The sequence below is a fragment of the Pelobates fuscus genome, chromosome 1 (genome assembly GCF_036172605.1).
Source record: "Pelobates fuscus isolate aPelFus1 chromosome 1, aPelFus1.pri, whole genome shotgun sequence".
Classification (NCBI taxonomy): domain Eukaryota; kingdom Metazoa; phylum Chordata; class Amphibia; order Anura; family Pelobatidae; genus Pelobates; species Pelobates fuscus.
The window spans coordinates 130478067-130502212 of NC_086317.1; the positions used below are offsets into that span (position 1 = coordinate 130478067).

The window sequence follows — 24146 nt, forward strand, 5'->3', positions numbered from 1 at the left end:
AAACTTCTAATACACAGAAAGAACATATACCAGGCACATTGGAAAGTGGCTGTGCTTTGAGTTGCAAATAGTGGATTGTAGCTTGCACTCACAATTTGGTCCGTAGAATAGAGGTGATTGAGCACAGGAAATCCAGTTTCCTAGAAATGTCTCTAGCACTGATATGTGACTCCACCACTTCAAGGTACATACAGTACACAATTGAAATATATTGACATTTTAACATTAAAATCTCTGCTATTGTGGGATGTAGCAACAAACTGCTCTGCAATGTACTACAGACCCCAGTATGACCACAATGTATTTTCATCAGTTTAGACTTCTGTGGAAAGCCCAAATTAAAAAAAAGAGGACACAGACTGAGCTAAAACAGAAGCCAAATTCACAGGATATAGTTTTAAAAGGCAACAGTTAAGACATCATTAAAGGGACACTGCCATGAAAATTTGCATGACTGAATTTAACACAAATAAGTAGTTAATAAAATAATTCAGATGTCTTACAAAATCTTAACTTAGATACATTATACTCTTCCTACAGCGGGTTTTAAATGACTTTTTATACTATAAGAAGGATGCTGGTAAAATCATACACGCAGTGTCAAAAGGTAGGTCACTGATTAAAGGACCACTATAGTCACCCAGAACACTTCAGCTCAATAAAGTAGTCTGGGTGCCAGGTCCCCCAGGTTTTAACCCTTCAGGTGTAAACATAGCAGTTTCAGAGAAATTGCTATGTTTACATTGCAGGGTTAATCCAGCCTCAAGTGGCTGCCTTCCTGACAGGCGCTAGAGGCGCTTCTGCGAAAATCACATTGAGCACGCAGAACGTCCATAGGATGGGCGTTTTTAATGCGCACGCGGCTCTTGCAAAGGAAAGGGCATTCGGCTCCACACGGGAGCTGACGTCGGAGGGGGAGGAGAGGTCACCAACGCCGAGGGAGCCCGGCGCTGGATAAAGGTAAGTGGCTGAAGGGGGGACCTAATAACCCTATAGTGCCAGGAAAACTGGTTTGTTTTCCTGACACTATAGTGATCCTTTATTGTTTGCAACAGGTTAGACAGGTATAATTTCAATGGCATCTGGAAAAAAATGTGTGAGTATGTGTGTGTGTGAGAGAGAGCGTGCATACGCAGGGGTACATATACATGGTATGGGAAAAACAAATATCCTATAACTATCTATTAATGAACCATCATTGTTTTCTTTCTCAAATTATCACACATGAGGATTCTGTGTTAAACAAAAGTTATTTACAAAGTAAACAGGACAGATTATGATTAATGTTGGGTCAGGTAAATGCACACGGATTTATAATAATATAAATTTTTAATTAACTAAAGTTGTTATGCGTGGCTGTGACAATCAGTGTTTTATTGTCAGGTTATGTATATTTTTTTACGTTTAAAACAAGTATATAATTATAGGATAATAAAAAAATCATGGCAGTGTCCCATTAATTTACTATTTGTGAAAAAACAAAACCCCACAATAAAACCAGATTATATATGTAAAGAGTACTAAACACCCCCTTTTGTCTTGCAAAAGAGGAATACATCTTTCATTTACCATATAAACATACTAGAAAAAGGTATTGTCATATACAATATATCACATATTTGTCTATGTTTCTTGTCATTCGCTTCATGGCCACTAGGATGTTTAAATGGTTTTGGCCTTATGACAGGTAAGGCATTTTGGAATTGCTATGAAACAGCATAAATTGTGTAGCATGTAATTACTACTTCTCCAACACTTTAGTCGTCGTCTTTAGTCCAAACTAAAGAGTGTTACTCCACTCTAAGGACCAGTCTACTCTAAAATGTAATGGGAAGGTGGGGCTGGGAGAGGGCGAGAGAGGAAAAAACTGAAAATGGAAATTTAAAAAAAAAATTAAAAAGTATTTCATTTGGAATTCCCCCAACCAAACCATTTGCCATTTTAACAAAAAGTTTTGAAGATCCAAGTAGGAAATACATATTTTTGTATATCATATAATTAGCTGATATCCATTGTGATGCAGGCTCATAGTTGGAAGGTGATCAGCCAATATCCATTGTAATGCAGCCTTGCAGTTGGAAGGCAAAATAATATTTAAAATATGCAAGAGGGCTTACTATAATTTTCTGAGAGATATTTTGACAAACGCAGAGGATATAGTAAACACGAATTGCAATGATCCTCTGGGAAGAAGACACTGTTCAGTAAAGTTGTAAAATCCTTGAGATGCAGATTGTCGGTAACTCACCAAAATACATAGCTAAATCACTTTCCCAATATTGTCAGTCTCATCATTCAAGGTTAAATTTAAAAAGAACATTTTGGCATTAAAAAAAATGTAAAAACTTGCAATCTATAAATTCCAAGTAAAGCCACAAGGTTATGGAGGGCACAGAAAATGTTCAGTGATCCAACCATCAATAGATGAGGTAAGATGTTTGCACAAAACAAAAATAAAAAAATTATATATATATATATATAGATAGATATATTTAATAAAAAAAAAAAAAGACTGATGGCATTTGTGCAAGTGGTTTCTTTGTTTCGATTTTTGGTAGAAGGTGCAGTTTATTTAATTCACTCCCCCTCCAGAAAAGCCTGTAGAGAGAAAACAAACCAGTGAAAATACTGCTAAAAATGCTTTCTAAAAAGACGTGAAATCTTGTTACAGAAGATTGCTTTGTTCAAGAAAGTTGACAACTATTAAAAAGACCTGGAGACCCCAGTTTATTTTGATCTATAAGCTCCCAATATTCTTTGTCAGATGACTGTTTAGAAATCAACTATTTTAGAGATCCAATGGAGAACCGGGCGAGGGACCTAAAAGAGACCTATCGGACTGCAGGGTAAACTTAAGATGGGTGACATGTATCATGATCGAATCTGTAGGGAGACAAGATCCGACAGAGTAATGGGGATAAACAAACGAAAACAAAAGGCACCATGACCACATATTGGGAGTTTTTGCAAGCTTTAGAAGGTTTTGTCTACACACGGAGAAAAAACAGATTACACTCTTGCCTTGTCCTCTCCTTACAACATTTGGGAATGCTAACTTACCAGGCTACATTAGACTGCAGGGCATTCTGATACAGCCCTGGTTGCTGTCTTCACTGCTGTCCAGTTTTTTCATTCTGTATTGATGGATTTCTCGAACCAATGTGTAGAAAGCATCCTCAACACCCTGAGGACAAATAGTTTTCATAAATTCTCTGCATGTTTGTAATAGGAGCATTTTTTATGCTCCGCGTTGTGTACCGAGAAAGTAGAATGAAGCAAAAATATTCAAAGGAAAACACAGAAGGATGTTTTATTCGGTACACTGTGAACTGCAGTTTATGTGGTAAATATTAAGGAAATGTAGTGGATTTCCAACTCCTCTATAGTCACAGCTTGCGTATTTTAGCCTGAATTCTGCCATTAAGATATCAATTTGCCATATTTTAGAGTTTGGTCATGAACCACGAAGGAAATAGTATGTTATGGTATATGTCATAGGCACCTGTATCCATGGAGCAAGAAACGGAGCATGTTGGAAGAGACACAGTCACAGTTATTCACTAAAGTGCAAATTGTTTGTAATTCAAAGTGAATTCATATTGAATTTTACATTTCAGGTCCAAAAACAGTGCTGACTTTTACAAGTAAGATAATGTGGCCTAAAATTTTAAGTTTACTTTGAATGCTTAAAAATACTTGTTAGTGATTAACTCGGTGAGAAAACATGAGTTTAGAAGAATGTTTAGGCTTTGACTGGTTAATTCATTATCTATGAGGTATAAAACATCCATTCAAGTTATATTACATACAACAAAGCATGATTTCCAAAACCCAAAGCTCTTTAAACAACTTTTTTTTTAAATTTTGTTTTGCTTCAAAAAAAAAAATAAAAAAAAATAGGTCTGCAGCTTTTAGATTGTCAGCTTGTTTGCACAGGGACCTTATTCGCCTACTGTTCCTTTAAGTCAACATGTTTTGTCATGATTGTTCGTCTTGGTTTATCTATTGTACAGTGCTGAGGATTATGGAGGTTCTATATAAATAATTGCAATTGAGTACATTTGTTTCAGTTGTTACAATTATCAATACCTGTCTTGTTTTTGCAGAGGTCTCAATGAATGGGATGCCATAGCTTCTGGCAAGCTCCTGAGCCTGTTTGGTGTCTACTGTTCTTGTTGGAAGGTCACATTTGTTACCAACAAGTACCATGGGGACATCGTCCGAGTCTTTCACACGCTTTATTTGCTCTCTATAAAACAGGAGATGAGATTTCAAAGTCATGGTAATTCACATTTTTATATACATATACAGCAAGCTGAAATAACTGCTAAGATTTGCTACACGTCTTAAATTAGCTTACAATTAATCTAATAACATGCACAAAAATGTGACAATGAAGGAACAACTTGATACATGTGGGCACTACACACACAAAACAGAATCAAATGTGCTTTAACCGAAGGGATAAGAGGGTAGGTAAGGCCAATATACATACAGTGCATTCAGAAAGTATTACAACCACTATTTTTTTCTCAAATGCTTTATGCTACAATTGTTTCAATATATTTTTTTTCACATTAATCTACTCTCAAAAACTCATAATGATAAAGCAAAAAAACTTTGTTAAAACAAAAGAGGAAACCAACAAAATAAATATGTAAGCTCACTGAGCAGGGCCCTCAACCCCTCTGTTTCTGTGCGTCAAACTTGTCTGGTTACAATTACATGCTTGTTAGTCCACTAATTGTAAAGCGCAACGGAATTTGTTGGCGCTCTATAAATATAATAATAATAAATGCCATTGACATATGTAAACCCTTTGCTACGACACTTGAAATTTAGCTGAGAAGCATACTATTTCTCTGGATCATCTTTGAGATATTTCTACTTGGAGTTCACCTGGTGCAAATTCAATTGCTTGAACGTGCTTTTTCTTTAAACTTTTTATTTAAGTACAGATGCAATTTAATATAGCATCACAATGGCATTGGTCAAATAATATAGGACAATATCTTGCATCCCTTATCTTCTATTTTGGAGTAAAAAAGGAAGGCAAACCACCTTCGCGAGAAAGGTAGAAAACGTCCTACAGATGGCCAGAGAAGAGAAGAAGGTTATCTAAAGAGAACAAAGTGGCTCTCTGGAAGGGATCAGCACCAGGAAACCATTCAAAGCAGAGAGCCACATCTTCTGGAAGGCAGGTAAATATCAATTTATCCATTAAATATGTATATTTGATTTTACGAATGACTGTTGCCATGGCGTGAATAGGATTTTTAAAGGTATAGAGCGGTCTATATAAGCTGCAAATACATATAAGCAAAAACCAAGCCATGAGGTCAAAAAAACAGATTGCAGAGCTCAGATACAGGATTGTTCAAAAGCACCGATCTGAGGAACACAATTCATTTTTTTTTTTTTTTTGGCTGCATTGCAAGTTGCCAAGAACACAGTGGACTCCATAATTCTTAAAAAAAATAAGTATGGAAGAACAATGACTCTTCTAAGAGTTGCGGCCAGGCTAAACTGAGCAACCGGTGGGAGAAGGTAAGAGTGGTGACCAAAAGCTCAATGGTGGATGGGAGAAACATGCGGAAGGACTATCATCATTGCAAAACTCCGCCGCTCTAGCACACTGCAAGACATATTAAAGTCCACTTGCTATTTGCACCTACAAGATTCCCTGGCCTGTTAAAATGAAGAACTCAATTCAAAGGCTCATGTCTGGAGGAAGCTAGGCCCCGCTTATCACCTTTGTAATACCATTCCCAATGTGAAGTAGGGTTGTGGTAGCAACATGCTGTGGGGATGTTCTTCAGCAGTAGGGACTGGAAGACTGTTAAGGGTTGAGGGAAAGCTGAACAACGCGAAATACAGAGATCTGCTTAATGAAAATTTGGTCCAGGATGGTCAGGACCATAGACTGGGTCAAAGGTTCACCTTCCAATAGGACACTGTCCATAAGCACACAGCAAACACAATTCAAGAGTGACTTTGTGACAACTCTGTGAATGTGATTAAGTGGCCCAGCCACTTTATGAGCTGAAAATAACTGTCCACAAAGTGTCCCCAACCTGACACAGCTTGAAGGAAATTGCAGGGATGAATGGCAGAAACTCCCCCAAAAGACTTGAGGCTGTCATTGCTGCAACTAAGTACTTACGTCAATGTGATATATCAGGGTTTTGTTAATTTTTATGTAATTTTTTATTTTCCACATCAATCTACACCCAGTATCCCATAATGGGAAAGCAAAAAACAAAAAAAACAGATTTTTGACATTTTTAAAGATCAATTAAACAATTGTAGCATAAAGCTGAAAATCTAGCAAAAGCAAAGTGAAAAAATGAAGGGGTGTGAATACATTCTCAATGTACTGTATATAAATGAAGTAGAAGAAATCTAACACTATTGATTTAAGTAGACCACTTTATTCTCTTCCGTATTATTATAATAAAGCAGTGCTCCAATTTAATCACATTGAGAATTTCCAGGCATTATTAAGGGAGAGGACGATACATGAGTACAGGTGTGTTAGACATGATCCGGTACCTGTATATGCTAATGTCTGCAAATGATTTGCTGTTGTTGATGGCAAACACACACAAGAAGCCTTCTCCAGTCCTCATGTACTGGTCACGCATGGCACTGTACTCCTCTTGACCTGCAGTATCTAAGATGTCCAGCAAGCATGTTTCGCCGTCAATCACGACCTGTTTCCTGTAGGAATCCTGCACAATAATAAATAAATGTGGACAACAAGATCCAGTAATGGAAAATGGATAAATAACCTCTACTTCGCCACTCAGAAATGGAAAGGCAGAGGCTGGACATTCTTTGAGTATTTCAGTAAATGTTTTAATAACACTTTTGTTTATGAGCATTTTCCTAAACAGGAAACATTATGACTTCCCATTACACAGGGAGTCACGGAAATGTAGCTGTGTACAAACCTAACCTGCCATTAATAGACAATTCAATTAAACATTGCAGCAGATTGGACACTTGCAGCTGTTGTTGGACTAAAACTCTTATGATGCATTGGGAGCTGCAGTTAAACAATATCGCATGAGTTACCCATTTACTTCTCCTGCATTAGTAATCAGTCACGTGTGCTTGTGTGAGGAGTTCATTAAAATGTACAGATTTGGTGGGTATCTGAGAGCAGACAGATATATCTCTAAGTGGGTTACTCACTAAAGTGTGAACTGTTAGGGATTCAAATCCAAGCTCACGTTAGTTTAAAAAAGCCAAACTGGAAACATAACTGACTTTGTAGATATATATATATATATATTTTTTTTTTTTTCTTATACAGCTCAGCTAGTTTCTCTTAAAGCATGACATGACACTTCACATTGACATTCAATGTGAAGTCCTGACAATTCATGTTTTATATACCACTGAAAGAGGCACCTAGTGATCCAAAATCTGGATGCATTCACCACCTGAGATAGAACACATTTTCTACATTTCTTTACAAGAAAAGAAAATGAAACCACAATAATTATTTTATGTTCTAAAATACAGAAGAAACGTTTTCATGGTGGACTGTAAAGTTTTTCATTTGCTCTCAGGAAGCTGGCAGGGATGCTATGTTGCTATGGCAATGTACACATACATTAAACAATATTGCTGAATTTTGCACTTATCAACTTCAGTTGCCCAATAAGAAACCCCAGAAAATACAAATTGGAGCAACCAGGCAACACACAAGTCTGGAGTGATTTCCTGTATTTACAAAAGCCAGCTCTGTTCGTACTAAGGAATTTTGCAGTACTGTTACATGCGTTAGATATAGATATTTCAGTATTGCCATTACAATAAGCAAACAGTTTAGATTTATATTTTTTTGGTGAGGGGGAGTCTGTCTCTTACTGGTTTTAAGGGTCAAATCCCTCTTGATCCCTGAGCTTTACTCATGGTCAATCCTTCAATAGAGTTGTCTACTTCACAAAATAAATCACAAGCTAATCATTTATAATATTTGGATATATTAATTTATTATTTATTAAAAATTAAGTTTGATCTGACATCATATTTTTCAATGCATTAGATAATAAATTAAAAATACATTGTCAAGCATTTTAAGTTAAACAAAATGTTATTTACCATAATAAAATTGTCAGTCATTACAGACAGGTTAGTTGCCTTTTTTGCAGCTGCAGTTTACGCTGCTGTGGAACAGGCACGTTAAGGGGGTGGGAGGGGGGCGACACTCTGGAAAGTAGCATGTGGAATGTGCATGCTGCATGCGCTATAAGGAAAATATCGACACTGGCATTCAAGAATTAAAGGGACAGGGCTCCCTTAAACATTTCAGCTTGCTGAAAGACGTCCAGATTAACCGCATCCCCCTAAGAGGTGGTCTTGAGAGCTGAGACCATATCAATACTGGGGGGGGGGGGGGGGGGGTAGGGGTTAGTCTTGGAGGCCATAAGCTTTCCTAAAGAGATGGGTTTTAAGGCACTTCTTAAAAGATGCAAGACTAGGGAAGAGTCTGTTAATGTTAATGTTAGATTGTTTGATTCATTGGCTGACAGCTTGTAGCAGCAGCTATTTTAGGAAGATGCTGCCTCTCTTAAATGAGAGTAGGCTCCAGGTGCTCTAAGTACCATGCACAGTGTGAGTATGCAAAGAGCTTAATGGAGCTTAGACTGACCCTTTACAAAAACAAAAACATGATTCCATTATAACAGATTACGGCTGTACAGTTTTACATGCAAACATACTTTTGTAACCAACGAATGTCCATTATAAGCATACCTCTATAGTTGGATCATATTCGTCAACAAAGTGGTTCTGTATCAGCTGAATTGTTAAGGCACTCTTTCCAACACCACCGGCTCCCACCACCACTAGTTTGTATTCCGTCATTTCTGTGGAGCCGATCCCTAAACTGCAAAAGAAAAGAAGCACTAACTAATTAAAAGAAGCACAGATGCTTGCTAAAGTTAAAAGATAAGTATTTTTTAATATTTAAGAAGGAAATAGATATAAGTGATCAGATCTCAAAAAAAAGAAGAAAAAGGTTATTCAACAGTTTGCTCAGACTACTGATAAATTCTGCAAAACTAGAGATATGAAAAAGTATGCAAGGAAAAAATAGTCATATATATATATATATATATATATATATATATATATATATATAGTAAGTAATAAATGTAGGCTTGCACTCACGGTGAATTGGTCCTGATGAAAGCCACAGGAGTGGCTGAAACGTTGACGATAATGGCAGCAACCATATTTTAAATGAATTGAAATAAACAAGAAATTTTATCCACCTACAGACCGTGAGTGCAAGCCTACATTTATTACTTACTATATTTTTTGGCTATGGCTTTTTGAGCACCCGGCACTTTATAAAACTTTGAGTGTGTGTGCTGGGAAACACTGCATATTATATATATATATATATATATATAAAAATGTATGCAGGTTTTAAGATAGTATTTAGAAAATCAGACGTAAAAAATTTTGACAATGACATTCAGTCAAGCATTTTGTTAACATTGGTGTGGTCTCGTCTTCCAGTAATATAATATTACATTGTACCACAAAAGAATGGGCAAATATAGCAGGATTTGTCTGAGTTTGTTTGTGAACCCCCCCCCCCCCCCCACCCCCCACCCAAAACAGGGAGAGAAACAGTCTTTGTCTATATCAAAGCAAGTAAAGCAGAAAGTAGACATTTAGCTTAATCAACAGAGCATACAATTGATCTCGTGTTAATGTGCCTCTTTACAAGACATAACAGTTCCTAAGTTATTTTAGTGGCAAATCTGTGATTCAACTGCCTCTCTCTTCTCCTGCAAATCTCCAGAGTTTACAGAGAACAGGAAATAGTGGATTTTTTTTAGTCAATTTTGCTCCTTCTTTAGTGTCAGTGGAGTGCTATGCATATTCCATAATAGGATATGTAGTTTAGCTGACATGAGCACTTTCGTTCAAGAAATAAATTAAGAACAACAATTTGGCAAAGTAATAGCTGCCTCTATTAACATGCAGAACGCTATAGTGCCCTGCTGGACATATATGTCCCCAGTCCCTACCTGTAGGAAGATCATCATTGGCTGAGATCATCAAGATCAATGTTACATAGTTACATAGTTATATAGCTGAAAAGAGACTTGCGTCCATCAAGTTCAGCCTTCCTCACATTTGTTTTTTTGCTGTTGATCCAAAAGAAGGCAAAAAAAAAAAACAGTTTGAAGCGCTTCCAATTTTGCAACAAGCTAGGAAAAAAATTCCTTCTTGACCCCAGAATGGCAGTCAGATTTATCCTTGGATCAAGCAGTTATTAACCTACATTGAAAGATTATATCCTTAAATATTCTGTTTTTGCAAGTATGCATCTAGTAGCTGTTTGAACATCTGAATGTACTCTGATAAAACCACTTCAGGCAGAGAATTCCACATCCTGATTGTTCTTACAGTAAAAAAACCTTTCATTTGCCTTAGACAAAATCTTCTTTCTTCCAGTCTAAAAACGTATGGCCTCGTGTCCTATGTAAAGTCCGGTCTGTGAATAGATTTCCACACAATGGTTTGTATTGGCCCCAAATATATTTGTATAATGCCATCATATCCCCTCTCAGGCGACGTTTTTCTAAACTAAATAAGTTTAAGTTTGTTCCATTCCTTTTATTAATATTGTAGCCCGCCTCTGCACTTTTTCTAGTGCCATAATATCCTTCTTTAGAACAGGTGCTCAAAATTGCACAGCATATTCAAGTGGTCTTACAAGTGATTTATAAAGAGGCAAAATTATATTCTCGTCCCGAGAATGAATGCCCTTTTTCATGCATGACAATACCTTACTGGCCTTGGCCACTGCTGATTGACATTGTTGCATTGTTTGTTGTCTATAACAATTTCCAAGTCCTTTTCGTGTGTTGTTATCCCTAATTCACTTCCATTAAGGGTATACGTTGCTTGTGTATTCTTTACGCCAAAGTGCATAACTTGGCATTTTTCAACATTAAATTTCATCTGCCATTTGAGTGCCCAGTCCTCCAGTCTATCTAAATCCCTCTGCAGCAAAGTAATATCTTGCTCACATTGTATTATTTTACAAAGTTTTGTGTCATCTGCAAACACTGAAACATGACTTTCAATGCGGTCTTCAAGATCATTTAAAAAACATGTTAAACAGAAGGGGTGCCAGAACAGACCCCTGAGGGACACCACTTGCCACCTCTGTCCAGCTTGAAAATTTACCATTAACGACAACTCTTTGTACTCTGTTTTTAAGCCAATGTTCTACCCAAGAACAAGCATTTTCATCTAGACCGAACACTTTGAACACTAATCTTTTGTGTGGAACTGTATCAAATGCCTTGGCAAAATTCAAATAGATCATATCCACTGCAACACCCTGATCTATACTTCTACTTACTTCTTCGTAGAACGCAATCAAGTTAGTCTGACATGACCTGTGCTTCATAAAACCGTGCTGATTTTTGCTGATAACCATATTCTTCTCAAGGAATTCTTGAAAATTAATATGTTGTCAGCCAATCCAATGCTTTCCCATAGGAAAGTATTGGCCACAAGTGAATATGCACTGCAAAATGCTGCACCAATCACATAGTCCCTCTGAGACCATGTGATAGAAATAGAGTTTTACAGCCAGAGGGCAACCCACGACAGAGCAAACAACACACCTAGACTTCCGTAGCAGGGGAGAGCCATACCACCCACAAGACTATGCTACACTCTTCCCCCTCCCCCTCTTTTGTTTATTTCTCTCTCAAACACTCGTGTCCTATACATCTTCCCACAATCTTACCCCTCAAAGCCACCCTTCCCAGCTACCCCTTCCCACCGACCTCCCCAACTGAACACCAATTTGAACGCAATTGCTCACCTACAGCCCAAATACACCTACTAAATGATGGCCATAATGTATAACCTAAGACCAAATCAGAGGCACGCGAAATATAGCGTGACTCAGATACTAAGCTCTGTAAAGCGCATCACTCCCTGTATCCACTGAACTAACAGCAAGATAGCATAATACATGTGACCAAAATTATAACATATGCTTTAAGTTTTCCTTTTCAATTTCTCTCCTATGTGAAAAAATAAAACAAAGATTGTCAAAAAAAAAAAAGCAATAGTTTTACTATATTTCCATGGAAGCCCCTCCAGTGGATGATTGACAGACCATAGAGGGATTTAAGCCCAGCAGTGAAAATATTGCCGTTCTACAAAAAAAAAAAAAAAAAAAAACCCCCCCACAAAATTGGCACTAATCATGCTTTTTAATGTAGCTTAAGAGGCGGCAGTCTCCTGTCTCTTAAAACAGTGTGACATAAAAGACGGGACGCTGTCCTGATACTTTAGGCAACAAAACCACTTCAGTAGCGGAGGGGATTATACTGCTCAGAGTAGTAATTCCAAAATTTTGCGCCAGAGTGCACAAATTGCAACACGAAACCAAATAAATTACCAGTGCCAACAATGCAATTAAATGGTTTTGGAAGGGTTTTTGTTGTTGTTCTTTTTTTTTTTTTTTTTATAAACTACTTCAAACAACTGTCTGACTAAGGCCATCAACTAATACATTAAAGAAATATAAAAAAAAAAACCCTCTGTTTAAAATAAAGGGTTTATTTACTAAAAAGTGAATTGAGGTAAATTGGAATGGGAATTGCAAAATCTAGTTGAAGTGAAAAAACTCCGATTAAACTCTTCTTCCTAAGCAGCTGCATTAGCCTTTAGCAATTTACTGGGTAATTCACATTTAAAGGGACACTATAGTCACCTGAACAACTTTAGCCTAATGAAGCAGTCAAGGTTGCAAGAAGAAAAAGCATAACATTGGATAGGTCATTTTAAAAGGCTTGCCAATGCAGTTCAGAACCAAGCCATGAGTTTGCAGTTGCACACGCACACTGAGATGTACGCAGGCACTCTGGAGAAATGTTATTCAGATAAGGCAATTTATTCGGTAAACTGTAATTCTAGAGCATCAGACAAAATTTAGTAAACGTGCACCATCCATGTGTGGAAAGTCCTGCTTCTACTCAATGCCCCTGGGCAGTAAAGCAAATTGTGATTTTAATCTACTCTCATTAACAGGATAAAAGAAAAATACCCGTTTCAACTCTTAACACTCCAATTACAAAGTTGTCTCCAATGAGTATATTGCAGAAAACGTGCAAGCAATTTCTGATGCACATGTCAAGATTATGTTTCAAATATATTTACTCTAGTAACTGCTGAATAAACAAATATAAATACACAAAAAGAAAAAGAAAAGGAAGTAGGGAAACAAATAACGTACCATTTGCACTTATTGTAGCAATCTTACAAGATGTGTCAATGTCTATATTGGGCAAATGAGGTGTTTGTTTGCGGTCTGCAAAACACATGGGTAACCAAGGAGAAAAGACAACCTCTAAAATGAAAGTACAAAACTAGCTGAATAATAATGTAACCTTCCTTTTCCGTTTCACATCAACATGAAATCCCAAGTACAATAAATATACTTCAAATGAAGCAACATATTGTGCTCATGCAGAATTTCTCCCTTAGAATTGAAAAAAAAGGGCCAACAATGGATGTTTAATTCTAAATAACAATTGGCTAATCGCGGGCTATCGGACAATCTGTCACCCAGCCTCCTGTTCTAGAAGCAATCCATCCAGAGGAAATTCAAAGTCTGCTATCTTAGAGCATAATCAATCACAAATTGAATTATCTGGAAATAAAATTAAAAAAATTAAAAAAAAAATACAAAAAGGCATCATTACATTAAAATGTTCTGTAAACAAAACTATAAATGTATACAGAAAACCTCTGATGGCATTAGTATTAATGTCAGACATGGGAGATTGCCAAATTTATGGAAAGTACCAGGAAGCGTGAGGCTTTTCCATTAAAAACAAAGTTAGTGAAGTAGGGATAATAGTGATGTCCCTTTCCACTCCTGGTCCTTTACATGCAGTGAGAAATTGTAACCAACAGGCCCACTGAGTAGTCATTCTTTTCTCAAACACTGGCAAATCAATGGTTAAAGAGGAAATATATTGCTAAAATAAGTTATCTTAAACTGGGTCCCCAGCTCAGTTACATTAAGCCCTGCCATCCATACTCCTATGAAATTAATAGTAGCAGACTGAAGCGAGAACAGACTGTTTAACAGAGCACACAGAGAGCTTCGGGGTATCAGAACTTGATGGAGATTTCTGTGAAGCCACAAACTTTTTGCACAGTAATACTCTGGATCAGAAGATAATGAGAAACTTAACTGAAGTAGCAATGGTGTGGCGAGATAAAGACCTACTTTGCTGAAGGGAGGTCTGATATTTGATAACAGAAGGGCAAAAAGGACAGTACTACCTTTCTCCACATATATTGGTGGAGTCTGGATAAGGACAAATGCGCTGGGTGAGGTGGTCAGGCTAGTTTTATTTATGCGCTCACTCCACTGCTTGTAGCCTTGTTCACCATATTCTTGAAGTATAAGCAATACCACTCTACATTTCCTTTGATTCTCTCTGGTCCCCCAGGATGAGATGGAATCTTCATGTGTAATACTGTATGCCAGAGTTAGAACTAAATTGTAGAGCACACAGATACTCAAGTCTCACCTATGCCAAATGAGCATGGACAGGTGGAGAATGTTCTGCCATCATAGACTACAGATGTTCCATGAAATCAGTCTGTTATTTAGAGTTTTCACCATGCTCGAATAATGACATAATGTACTGCACCTTGCTTGATTAAACGGCTACTGCCATAGCAATATGTCAGTACTACATTATATTGATTGGCATTTTAGCTATACATTTGATTTTGCTAGTCAACTTGCTATCAAATATATACTACTACATTCCCCAGAGTAAAGCAGTGATTTAGTGCTTTACTATGGGGGTTTCAACAACACAAGAGGTGCTTCCTGCAGTTTCATGGAGTTTGACTCCACATGAGGACGTCCAGTGTCATTTCACTGAGTCAATCTCTGTGAACCTGCAGGAAGTGCCTCTATTGGTGTTGAAAAACCCCATAGGAAAGCACTGAATCAATACGTTCCTATGGGGAAGGCCTAATACACACATGGTGCTCGTAGTGTATTAGGTTCCCCCCATTGGCCAACGTCTGAGTATGAGGAGCCTGACACAGTGCCAAGGGAAATGGACGCTGGAATCAGGTAAGAGTTTAAAGGCGTTTTCTTAACCCTTTACATTGGCCAGGCACAGAGGGCTTTGTATTCCTAAAAGTGAGAATGTTACATCTAAGTGTTTCGGGCACCTAACTGAAAGCTCTGGTAGGGTTTTTACAAAATGTTGCTGCTATAGCTCACTCTAGGAAATGTGAGCCGCTTTGGGTGCTCTAAGCAAGTTTATAGTTCATTACTTTTAAACTATAAAACAGGACCACATTACAGTGCCACATGCCACAACATACAACACGAGGTCACACTTGGCATCGCTGGAGGAAAAGGATACACACAGGCCCTCTGCAGCGGATATATAGAGGAGGAAGCCAACTTCATGAAAGTGCTATGGCAAGCAAAACTTGTGAAACATGTAGTAGTCATGTTTAATAAAAATGTTATTACTTTAAGGGGGAAAAAAATAAACACTAAACCAGGGAATGGGAATTAAGTCAGTCTCTTACTACACACTATACCGCAAATAAGCCAATGAGTTTCTACCCTATATATCCTAATGTAGCCGTAGTTTACAACTTATTCAAAATGTATATATATATAGCAAGTGTGCTTACGAAACAATGACTAGAGCCAAGTTTGGTATTTACTTAAGCAATTTACAAATGTTTTATAAAAGCGGTGTAACAGGACAGAGTTCAAAAAAAGTGGAAATTGATTAATGCAGCTAAAATATGCTTGTGGATATGAAAGAGCCTTATTACCCCACAAGTGTATGGTGAGGAGGAGGAGGGCATTGTACATAGAAATATTTATTGAAAGAGATCCAGCTGAACATGTTCTTTCTGAAAACAATACACAGTCAGTCAATCGTCGTATTGTGCAGCTGTCACAGACACACCCAAAAGACATCCCCCCCCCGAAAAATTGAATTCCAACACAACGAAGACCTTGCAGAGACCACTGTGCAGTTATACATAAACTGTTTTTAATAATCCTATGATAAAACCTTAGAAAAGGCAGAATTCTAACCTAGCAATAACGATTGTACACATGAGATGGGCGAGATGTCTGAAAAGTTATACAATCTAAACATTGTAGTGATTGCTAAACAAGTAAAATACAGATTTTAATTAAAGTTTCAGCATTATATCTTCTACTGACATTCTTGCCCTAGCCTATTAAACTTGCTAAACCAGAATTTCTCAATAGTTTCTCAAACCCAAAATAGGTCACTTTGGTGGGTAGCCGCAACTAAAAATGTAACCTGTCTACGGCAACCGCTCACATTAAAGGGGTCACTCCAGACCCCTAAACAATGTTAGCTTGCTGAAAAGCTTTGTGTGAAGTGTCGCTGCTCCCCCCCCTCCCCATTTTTCAAAAAGTGCAGATTTTAATAGAAATTGACATATTTGTAAATTATCCTGGTTACACCCCCTCGACTTTCAAGCAGACAAGAGGTAATATTACTTCCTGGTTTCGTTAGCTGAAAAGGAAGGCAGCAATTGCCCAGAGCACCTGACTTACAAAGACTTCTCAGTGAGCTGTATGGGGAAGTCTGTGATTGGACAGACACAAAGTCTGGGTGGAGTTAGAAAGGGGGAGTTTGCAAAGGCAGCAGACAAGAGAACTGCAGGTTTTGCAAACTGATTTTAGATATATCCCCATTGAAAAAAATACATAATTAAATGCATGCAAGTTTTCATTTTGGGGTGTATCTACTAAACAGTGATTTTGATTTGTATTGGACACTGGAGTGTCCCTTTAAGCTATGGAACACGCAAGGTCAGGTATTAGAGTGGAGCACAGCGCCTGGAGCTTTACCCGGCGCTGCATTTTTATTTAAGTTAAAACCTTTTTTCGCTTTATAGGGAGGGGCAACCTTGCTAGGTATGGTAAAATACCTGATGTGTGAAAAAGGTTTGGAGAAAGCCTTTAAATGTTTTGACTAGTTACTATGAAGGGCACCAGGGCACTCCTGCAACAGGCTGTAGTAGTTATGGTGCTTGGGATGTTCCTATACTAAAAAGGTGTAAGATGATTGGTTGTGATAGATTTAAAAAGGGCCCGGTCATGAGTTTGGGTCGAATCATTCTATATAACCCAAGAGCCACCAAGTGTTAATTACATATCTCAGAAGCAAAAACTAGATTTAATGAAATCGTTCTTCCTCAACTACATGTCACACATGCTCTTTAGCAGACATTCTCATCCAATATATATGGGGTGCTTTTGATTGGGCAGAAAGGTATTGCAATGCTTAGTGAAATGTGATGAGATTATATGTAGAGCATTTTTTTTTTTTAAAAATACTTTGAGAAACACTGCTCTGCATGATGCTGGTTTAGACAGCCTTGGGATAAAGAGTAGGAATACTCATGAGCAGCTGCTTAAAATTCCTGGCCTATAGCAGTTAACGCAGGAATTTTATCATTGTAATATATGTAGCCATGTAATGTATGTGGCCAAATAATCCTCAAAACGGGTCTGCATCTTCCATTTAATTTTGTAGTAACTGGTCAAAGGAAAAACTAAAAATTTAATATATAAATAAACATCTCAAATATAGGTGTATATGGCAAACAGATGTTACACTTATTGAATTACTCAAAAAGCAGTCTTCAATAATCTAGCAGGAAAGCCCCCCCTGCTTGGACAGACAACCCAACATAAACTGCCTCTCTGTGTATTTCTCATGTTCTGCCCAACAAGACCATGGTTTACTTATTTTTATTTTTTTATTGAAGGGGCTAGTGCATGGGTGCTGAAAAGGTAGATCCCCAGATGGTTTAAAACTACACCTTACAAGATGCTTTGTCATTCTAAAGGCATTTTAAATGCATGCAAAGCATCATGGGAGTTGTAGTTTTACAACATCTGGGGATCAACCTTTTAGGCACCCCTGATCTAGTGAGTTGACAATGGTGTTAGAAAACGTAGGCCAAACTAGAGTATGAAGAAAAAAAATAAAAAATATTCAGCTTCAAATAAATGTTATTCTCAATTATCTGTTAAGCATCAGTGCCAACAAACTATTAAAAGAATAACCCCCCTGCTATTCCAGAATCATACAAAAGGAGAAAAATTGGAGAGAATACACATTTTATATTTTAGTCACTTCAATTATTATATTGGTCTTAAACAAAAGTTTTACTTGGGCAGGGTAGGGGAGTGTGACATTACTTTTTATTCTCATCTACCTTTTTTTTTTTTTTTTTATTCAGTGGGAATTAAATATTTAGATCAATTCCCCTTTACTAGAGGATCAAAACCTTAACCAAGATACTCCTTGTACCAAATGTGAATTAAAATTGATATACGGTTATTTATTAATTAATTATATTACAAGTGACTCATTCTCAAATATGCTATCCATTTTTTTGCCTTTTGTATGATTCTGGAATAGTAGGGGGTTATTCTTTTAACAGTTTAACAATAAAGCTTAAAGGAACACAAACATGTATTCCTGATCCTATAGCAGTGATGGCTTACCTTGACACCATAAATTGTTTCTGGACTAAATTTCCCATGATGCTTAGCTAGCTTTTAGAGTCTAAAAGCAAACTGAGCATTAATGGGAAATGTAGTCCAGAAACAATTTATGGTGTCAAGGTTAGTCATCTCTGCCCTATAGTGTTAAAAGCACATATTAGGCCCCCGCCCTTACCTTAGATAAGTTAAAAACTAACCTTTATTCAAGTGTCACGTGGGTCAACAAGCGATGGCCATTTCCACCGTCTGCTTCCTTGGTTGACACCAGAATTGACGATCGCAGCCATTTTAATGTTTTCCCATGGGAAAGCATTGGATTGGCTGAGATGGTCGAATCTGATGAACTCAGCCAAGGAGGCAGATCAAGGTGGAGCCAAACGCAGCGCTGGCCGATCAGCATCTCCTCATACAGATGCATTAAATCAACGCATTTCTGTAAGGAATGTCCAGCATCTCCATACAAAGTGATTGTGCAGCACACAGGAAGCACTTCTAGTGGCCGTCTGAGTGACTGCCACTGGAATGTAAACATTGTCTTTTCTCTGAAAAATCATTGTTTACATAAAAAAAGCATGCAGGGGCATACTATAGTCACCAGAACAACTACATTAAGCTGTTCCTTTAATAGATAATAACAGGACTGAAACCCAGTTAGTCCCTCTGGTAGCTGGTTCTGGTGCCTATGGTGGCCCTTTAACCCTTTCATGCTGCCAATTGTAGATACACCTCCCATACACATTATCACACCGCCCCAGTCACTCCCCTCACTAAGCCACCATGTAAGTAGCCCCCACACTTACTCGTCATACACATTCACCCCCCCCCCCATCGTGTCACAGTGATGTTCATGCACAGACACCACCACACACAGTAACTCTCATGCTCATAGACACCCCTCACCATACACAACGTATACATCAAGATGACCTGCAGCACCCCACGTAGGCACATTGCTTGAAGCTCCCAACACACAGAGATAAGCACAGCTATACTCACAGATGTGCAATGATATTTAGTGCTAGGAACACACTATTAGGCACATACACACTACCAGACATACACACGCTGTGATTGTATTTCTATATCTGTCATTGTGTGAGTGTATGTGTATCTATCAATGAGGGCGATATGGTATAAGAAATGTCATGCTTATGTGGCAACAAGATAGATAGATAAGCAGACAGAGACAGACAGCAAATTTGATAGTGTATATGTGAGAGGATTATAGACCATGTCCCACCAACATATTTTTATTTCAATTAAATATGCATATTGAAACTAATAACATTTAAATATTACTTTCCAGTAATATTATGTTTGCGGAAATGTAGGAAGGGAAAATAGAGAGGGAGAAAAGCTGGTACATTAATAAGGAATGCTAGCAAAAAAACGAACAAAATTAAACGAGACAGAAAAGAGAAAAAAGTGAATAAGAATGGATCTCTGACTTTTGTTACTTTATTTTGGTGGAAGATTAGGCATTCAGGCTGAAAACATATCCCAGAGATGTATTTGAAAAAAAAAACAGAGAAAGTGCTCCTGTTATATTACGGTACCTTTACAGAGGATGGTGAACACATCTTCCAACCTCATCCTGCCTCATTATAGTAATAGAATATTGAATTAAACATTTTTATAATATTGAATTCTAACATTTTAACTAACTGCATTTCATCTATACTCTTGATCAACATGGGAATGCATATACCTAAGAGAATATCTAATGTAAACTAAAACAAACAAAAAAAACAAAAAAAATGTAAACAGTATTACAACCTTGATGTATAATCGTAAAGCACAGGGACATATGTTGCAGTTACAAAACGAATCTTCATATCATGACAATTAATTTGGAAATGGGCATTAAATAAAATCAGAACATTCTCTGTGGCTGACCATTCTGTAACAGAACATTACAAACCAACCGGAGAAGGCTTTAATCAATAACTGTAATCACTTCCTGCATACTATGTAAAATGAAGAGTTTAATAAATCCTTAGACTAGGTCTGGATATTCTGATACAATTTCATATCTTGTCTGACCCTCTTTACAGTGGGACCGGTTATCCCTCCAGCACCTGTTCTATCCTGTAACTCCCATCACCCTCAGCCAACTCGTGCTCCCGGGAGAGGGACGGTCCTCTAAAACCACATGTTGCTCAACTCTGCTTCCTAGAGAGCGGAGGGAGGGAGGGACACAGCCTGGCTGTGATAGTGAGTGTGAGATCCGCATCAAAGCCCACTCACCCTCCGCGCCGACTGACCGCCTCTCCCCTCCAGGTCCATACACCAGAGTCTGTGCCCGGACTACACCCTGCACCAGCTCCTCTCACTGTAGCCCGTCCGCCCCTCCTGTTGCTGCTGTTGCCGCCGCTCACTTCCGCATCGGAACCCGCAAACCTCGCGAGAACTCCCACGCCCTGCTCGCTGCGTGCCAAGCCTCGGTTTGGACTGCTGTCTGCGGTCAGAGGTGAAGAGTCGGCGTGAGTGCATGTCAGCCAATCTGGGTCACAATATTGGGGCTCCGTGTTAGTGGATCTGCAATGGCTGCAGCAGGCACATCGTTTTCATCAGTGCTACCGGTGGACCCACTGCTCAGTACTGTAACCACATTATCACTTTAACAGGGACCCTCTAAGCACCAAAACAACTTCAGTTTAAACCAGGGGCAGAGTCATGCTCCCACCACTACAGACCAGACATCCTCTGATACCTTTCAGCCACATGTACAATGTTTGCGCCACGGGACGGGGGCTTCGTTCAACTCGAGAACAGACTATTCGCTCGATTTATTGACTTCGCCACTTTGCTGGGCGTGTGGAGAACACAACACTGTTCCACACTTCATTACACTTCTCCCATACACATCACTCCTACTCCAGGATAGATAGGTTTTTAATACCCCTTAAAACTTAACCCTGGTTCACGCAAAACTCCATAGGGAATATCTAATGGTCTGGCAGACATTACCTTGACATTGACCTTGCCCAACGTCGCTCGACCATGGTACTGGCCCCTGAACCTGTTATTACTGCATGATATGATGGTGGTCAAAACTCTTAACAGTATTGGCTGCCCATAAAACAGTCATACTGGGACGCCTGATCTCATTAGCCTTAAAAATTAGAATTAAGGTATACAGCCACAATGGCAGAGCTGAAATATTTGGAAGAATTGCACAATAGGCTACCAACGGACTCACTACTGACCCAACTGACAGCCGTTCAAGACAAGCTTAAGTCCCTTACCATTACTGACACTTCAAAAGACATCGTGGATTAAGCAGATATTTTATGAAAAGATCAATAAGGCACACTCCATGCTGGCTAATTGCCTGACGTAGCCTCCAAATCACCAGTCATGCTAAAGCAGACCACCGGATTCTTGGCACCCCTGGCCTTCCCCTAAGCTATCTTCAGATCGACTGGCACCCCTGGCCCTTCCTAAGCTATCTTCAGATCGACTGATATAGAAATGGAGAAACTTAAAACAGCTTAACCCCTTAAGGACCAAACTTCTAGAATAAAAGGGAATCATGACATGTCACACATGTCATGTGTCCTTAACAAGCCTGTAAACCAAGCATGTCAAACTCAAAGTCTAGCAAGGGCCAAATAAACAAGGTTTAAGTTTATGTGGGCTGCAAAAAAAAACAAACAAGTTTATTTTGAAAAAAAACCAGCCTCCCCCTCTACTAAACCACAGCACCACCCTCTACTAAATCCCAGTTGTCGTCCCTCCCCCCCCTCTAAAAAATAAAGCCCAGCATCCCCCTCTAGCCAACAAGCAGACTCTACTCACATTGCTGCTGCCATAATGCGACTCCGGAGTCCGGCCTCTGGTACACCCCAAATGGCGCCGTCCGCACCCTGTGCCAAAGCGGATCCTCCCACTACTTCTTGAAACCCTGTGAAGGTGGAGCACGTCGACGTCACGTTGGAATGTGATGTGGCGATGCGTTTCTCCGTGCACCTTTCAGGTCCTCCACTGTCCAGCCGCGGCCATCGTAACACTGACCGACAGACAGACACACACACACATTTACACATTCTTGAACACACTCACATTATTGTATTTATCCTTGGGGTCCAGTTGGGATCTTCTATCAGGACCTCAGCCTTCCTGCTCCCTCGCGCGTAGTTTAGTGGTGCCGGAATATGACATCATATTCTGGTGCCCGACGTCACTACAGACGGCACATGCGAGGGAGCAGGAAGGCTGAGCTCCCTTGTTGCATCCACCTTCCTCTCCTCTGACCGGGTAAATGTTAGCAGAGTAGGCACCTGCAATGTGGGGAAAGCAGATGCCTACTCTGCTTGAAACACTAAGCATGTACTCGCGGCTCACCGGGCCGCAAAGATGTCCATTGACATGCTTGCTGTAAACCAAAAAGCCCAGGGACAATGTCTTCTCAGCCCTATCTTACAAAACATTTAGCCACCACCTACTCCCACATCTTTGCAGGGTATTTAATGCGAGGCCAGCCCCCCCACCAGAAATGGTCACTATCAACGCTGCCTTATTCCCAAACCAGTAAAAAAAACACTTGGATCCAGGACACTACTGCCCAATCTCCCTACTCAATTCGGACATCAAGCTCCTCACCAAGGCACTAGCAAATATACTGAACTCACCCTGGACCAAGTAGGGTTTACCCCACACAGATAAGCATCAGACAACACCAGAATGACCATAGACTCAACAGGCCCAACCTCACCGACTGCCAACAGCACTAATTTCCCTTGATACCGAAAATGCATTTGACCGACTTCTATGGCCATTTTTATTTCAGGTACTGACACACCTGGAATTCTCGACTGAATTTCTTTTTTTTATTCTTTATTTTCATAGTGCAAGGAAAGACATACAGACTTGTGATGCCACAACAGCAATGATAAGCTTATTGCAAACTCAGAGACATATACAATGTCATGGCATAGAGATGTCGCAAACATAAAATTTTCCGTTCGCATATGGCGAATGCGAATTTCCACAAATGTTCGCGAACCTCCATAGACTTCAATAGGCAGGCAAATTTTAAAACCCACAGGGACTCTTTCTGGCCACAATAGTGATGGAAAAGTTGTTTCCAAACACCTGGACTGTGACATGCCGGAGGGGGATCCATGGCAAAACTCCCATGGAAAATTACATAGTTGATGCAGAGTCTGGTTTTAATCCATAAAGGGCATAAATCACCTAACATTCCTAAATTGTTTGGAATAACCTGCTTTAAAACATCAGGTCTGATGTTGTATCGATCAGGTAGTGTAAGGGTTACGCCCGCTTCACAATGCCAGACCAAACTCCCTGTTTAACGCACCGCAAACAGTCCATTTGCACAACCACAAACTCCCCATTTGCACAAGGTTGGATATCAAGCCATGTCCTGTTCCTTGTCCTCACTGATGTCATTGAAGGTCTCTTCCTCCACCCAGCCACGTACAACACCAAGGGTCCCCGAAAGGTGACAAGAAGCCCCCTGGGACGCCTGCTGTGTTTGGTCTTCCACCTCCTCAAAGCCACCTTC

At 39.1% G+C, this 24146-nt stretch overlaps 2 protein-coding genes across 2 annotated transcripts in view; both read right to left on the reverse strand.

The window, feature by feature from the left end:
* Positions 1 to 24146, reverse strand: part of SIKE1 (suppressor of IKBKE 1) — a 223812-nt gene that overhangs the window by 2166 nt on the left and 197500 nt on the right. The gene's annotated exons all lie outside the window — the stretch shown is intronic.
* On the reverse strand, positions 2513 to 20996 carry NRAS (NRAS proto-oncogene, GTPase). Its single transcript, XM_063444300.1, has 6 exons — positions 20864 to 20996; positions 8767 to 8899; positions 6553 to 6731; positions 4090 to 4249; positions 3061 to 3184; positions 2513 to 2598 (listed from the first exon to the last, which is right to left on the reverse strand). Exons 2-5 carry the CDS (start codon positions 8875 to 8877, stop codon positions 3065 to 3067), a joined length of 570 nt encoding a protein of 189 aa, XP_063300370.1. The 5' UTR covers positions 8878 to 8899; positions 20864 to 20996; the 3' UTR covers positions 2513 to 2598; positions 3061 to 3064.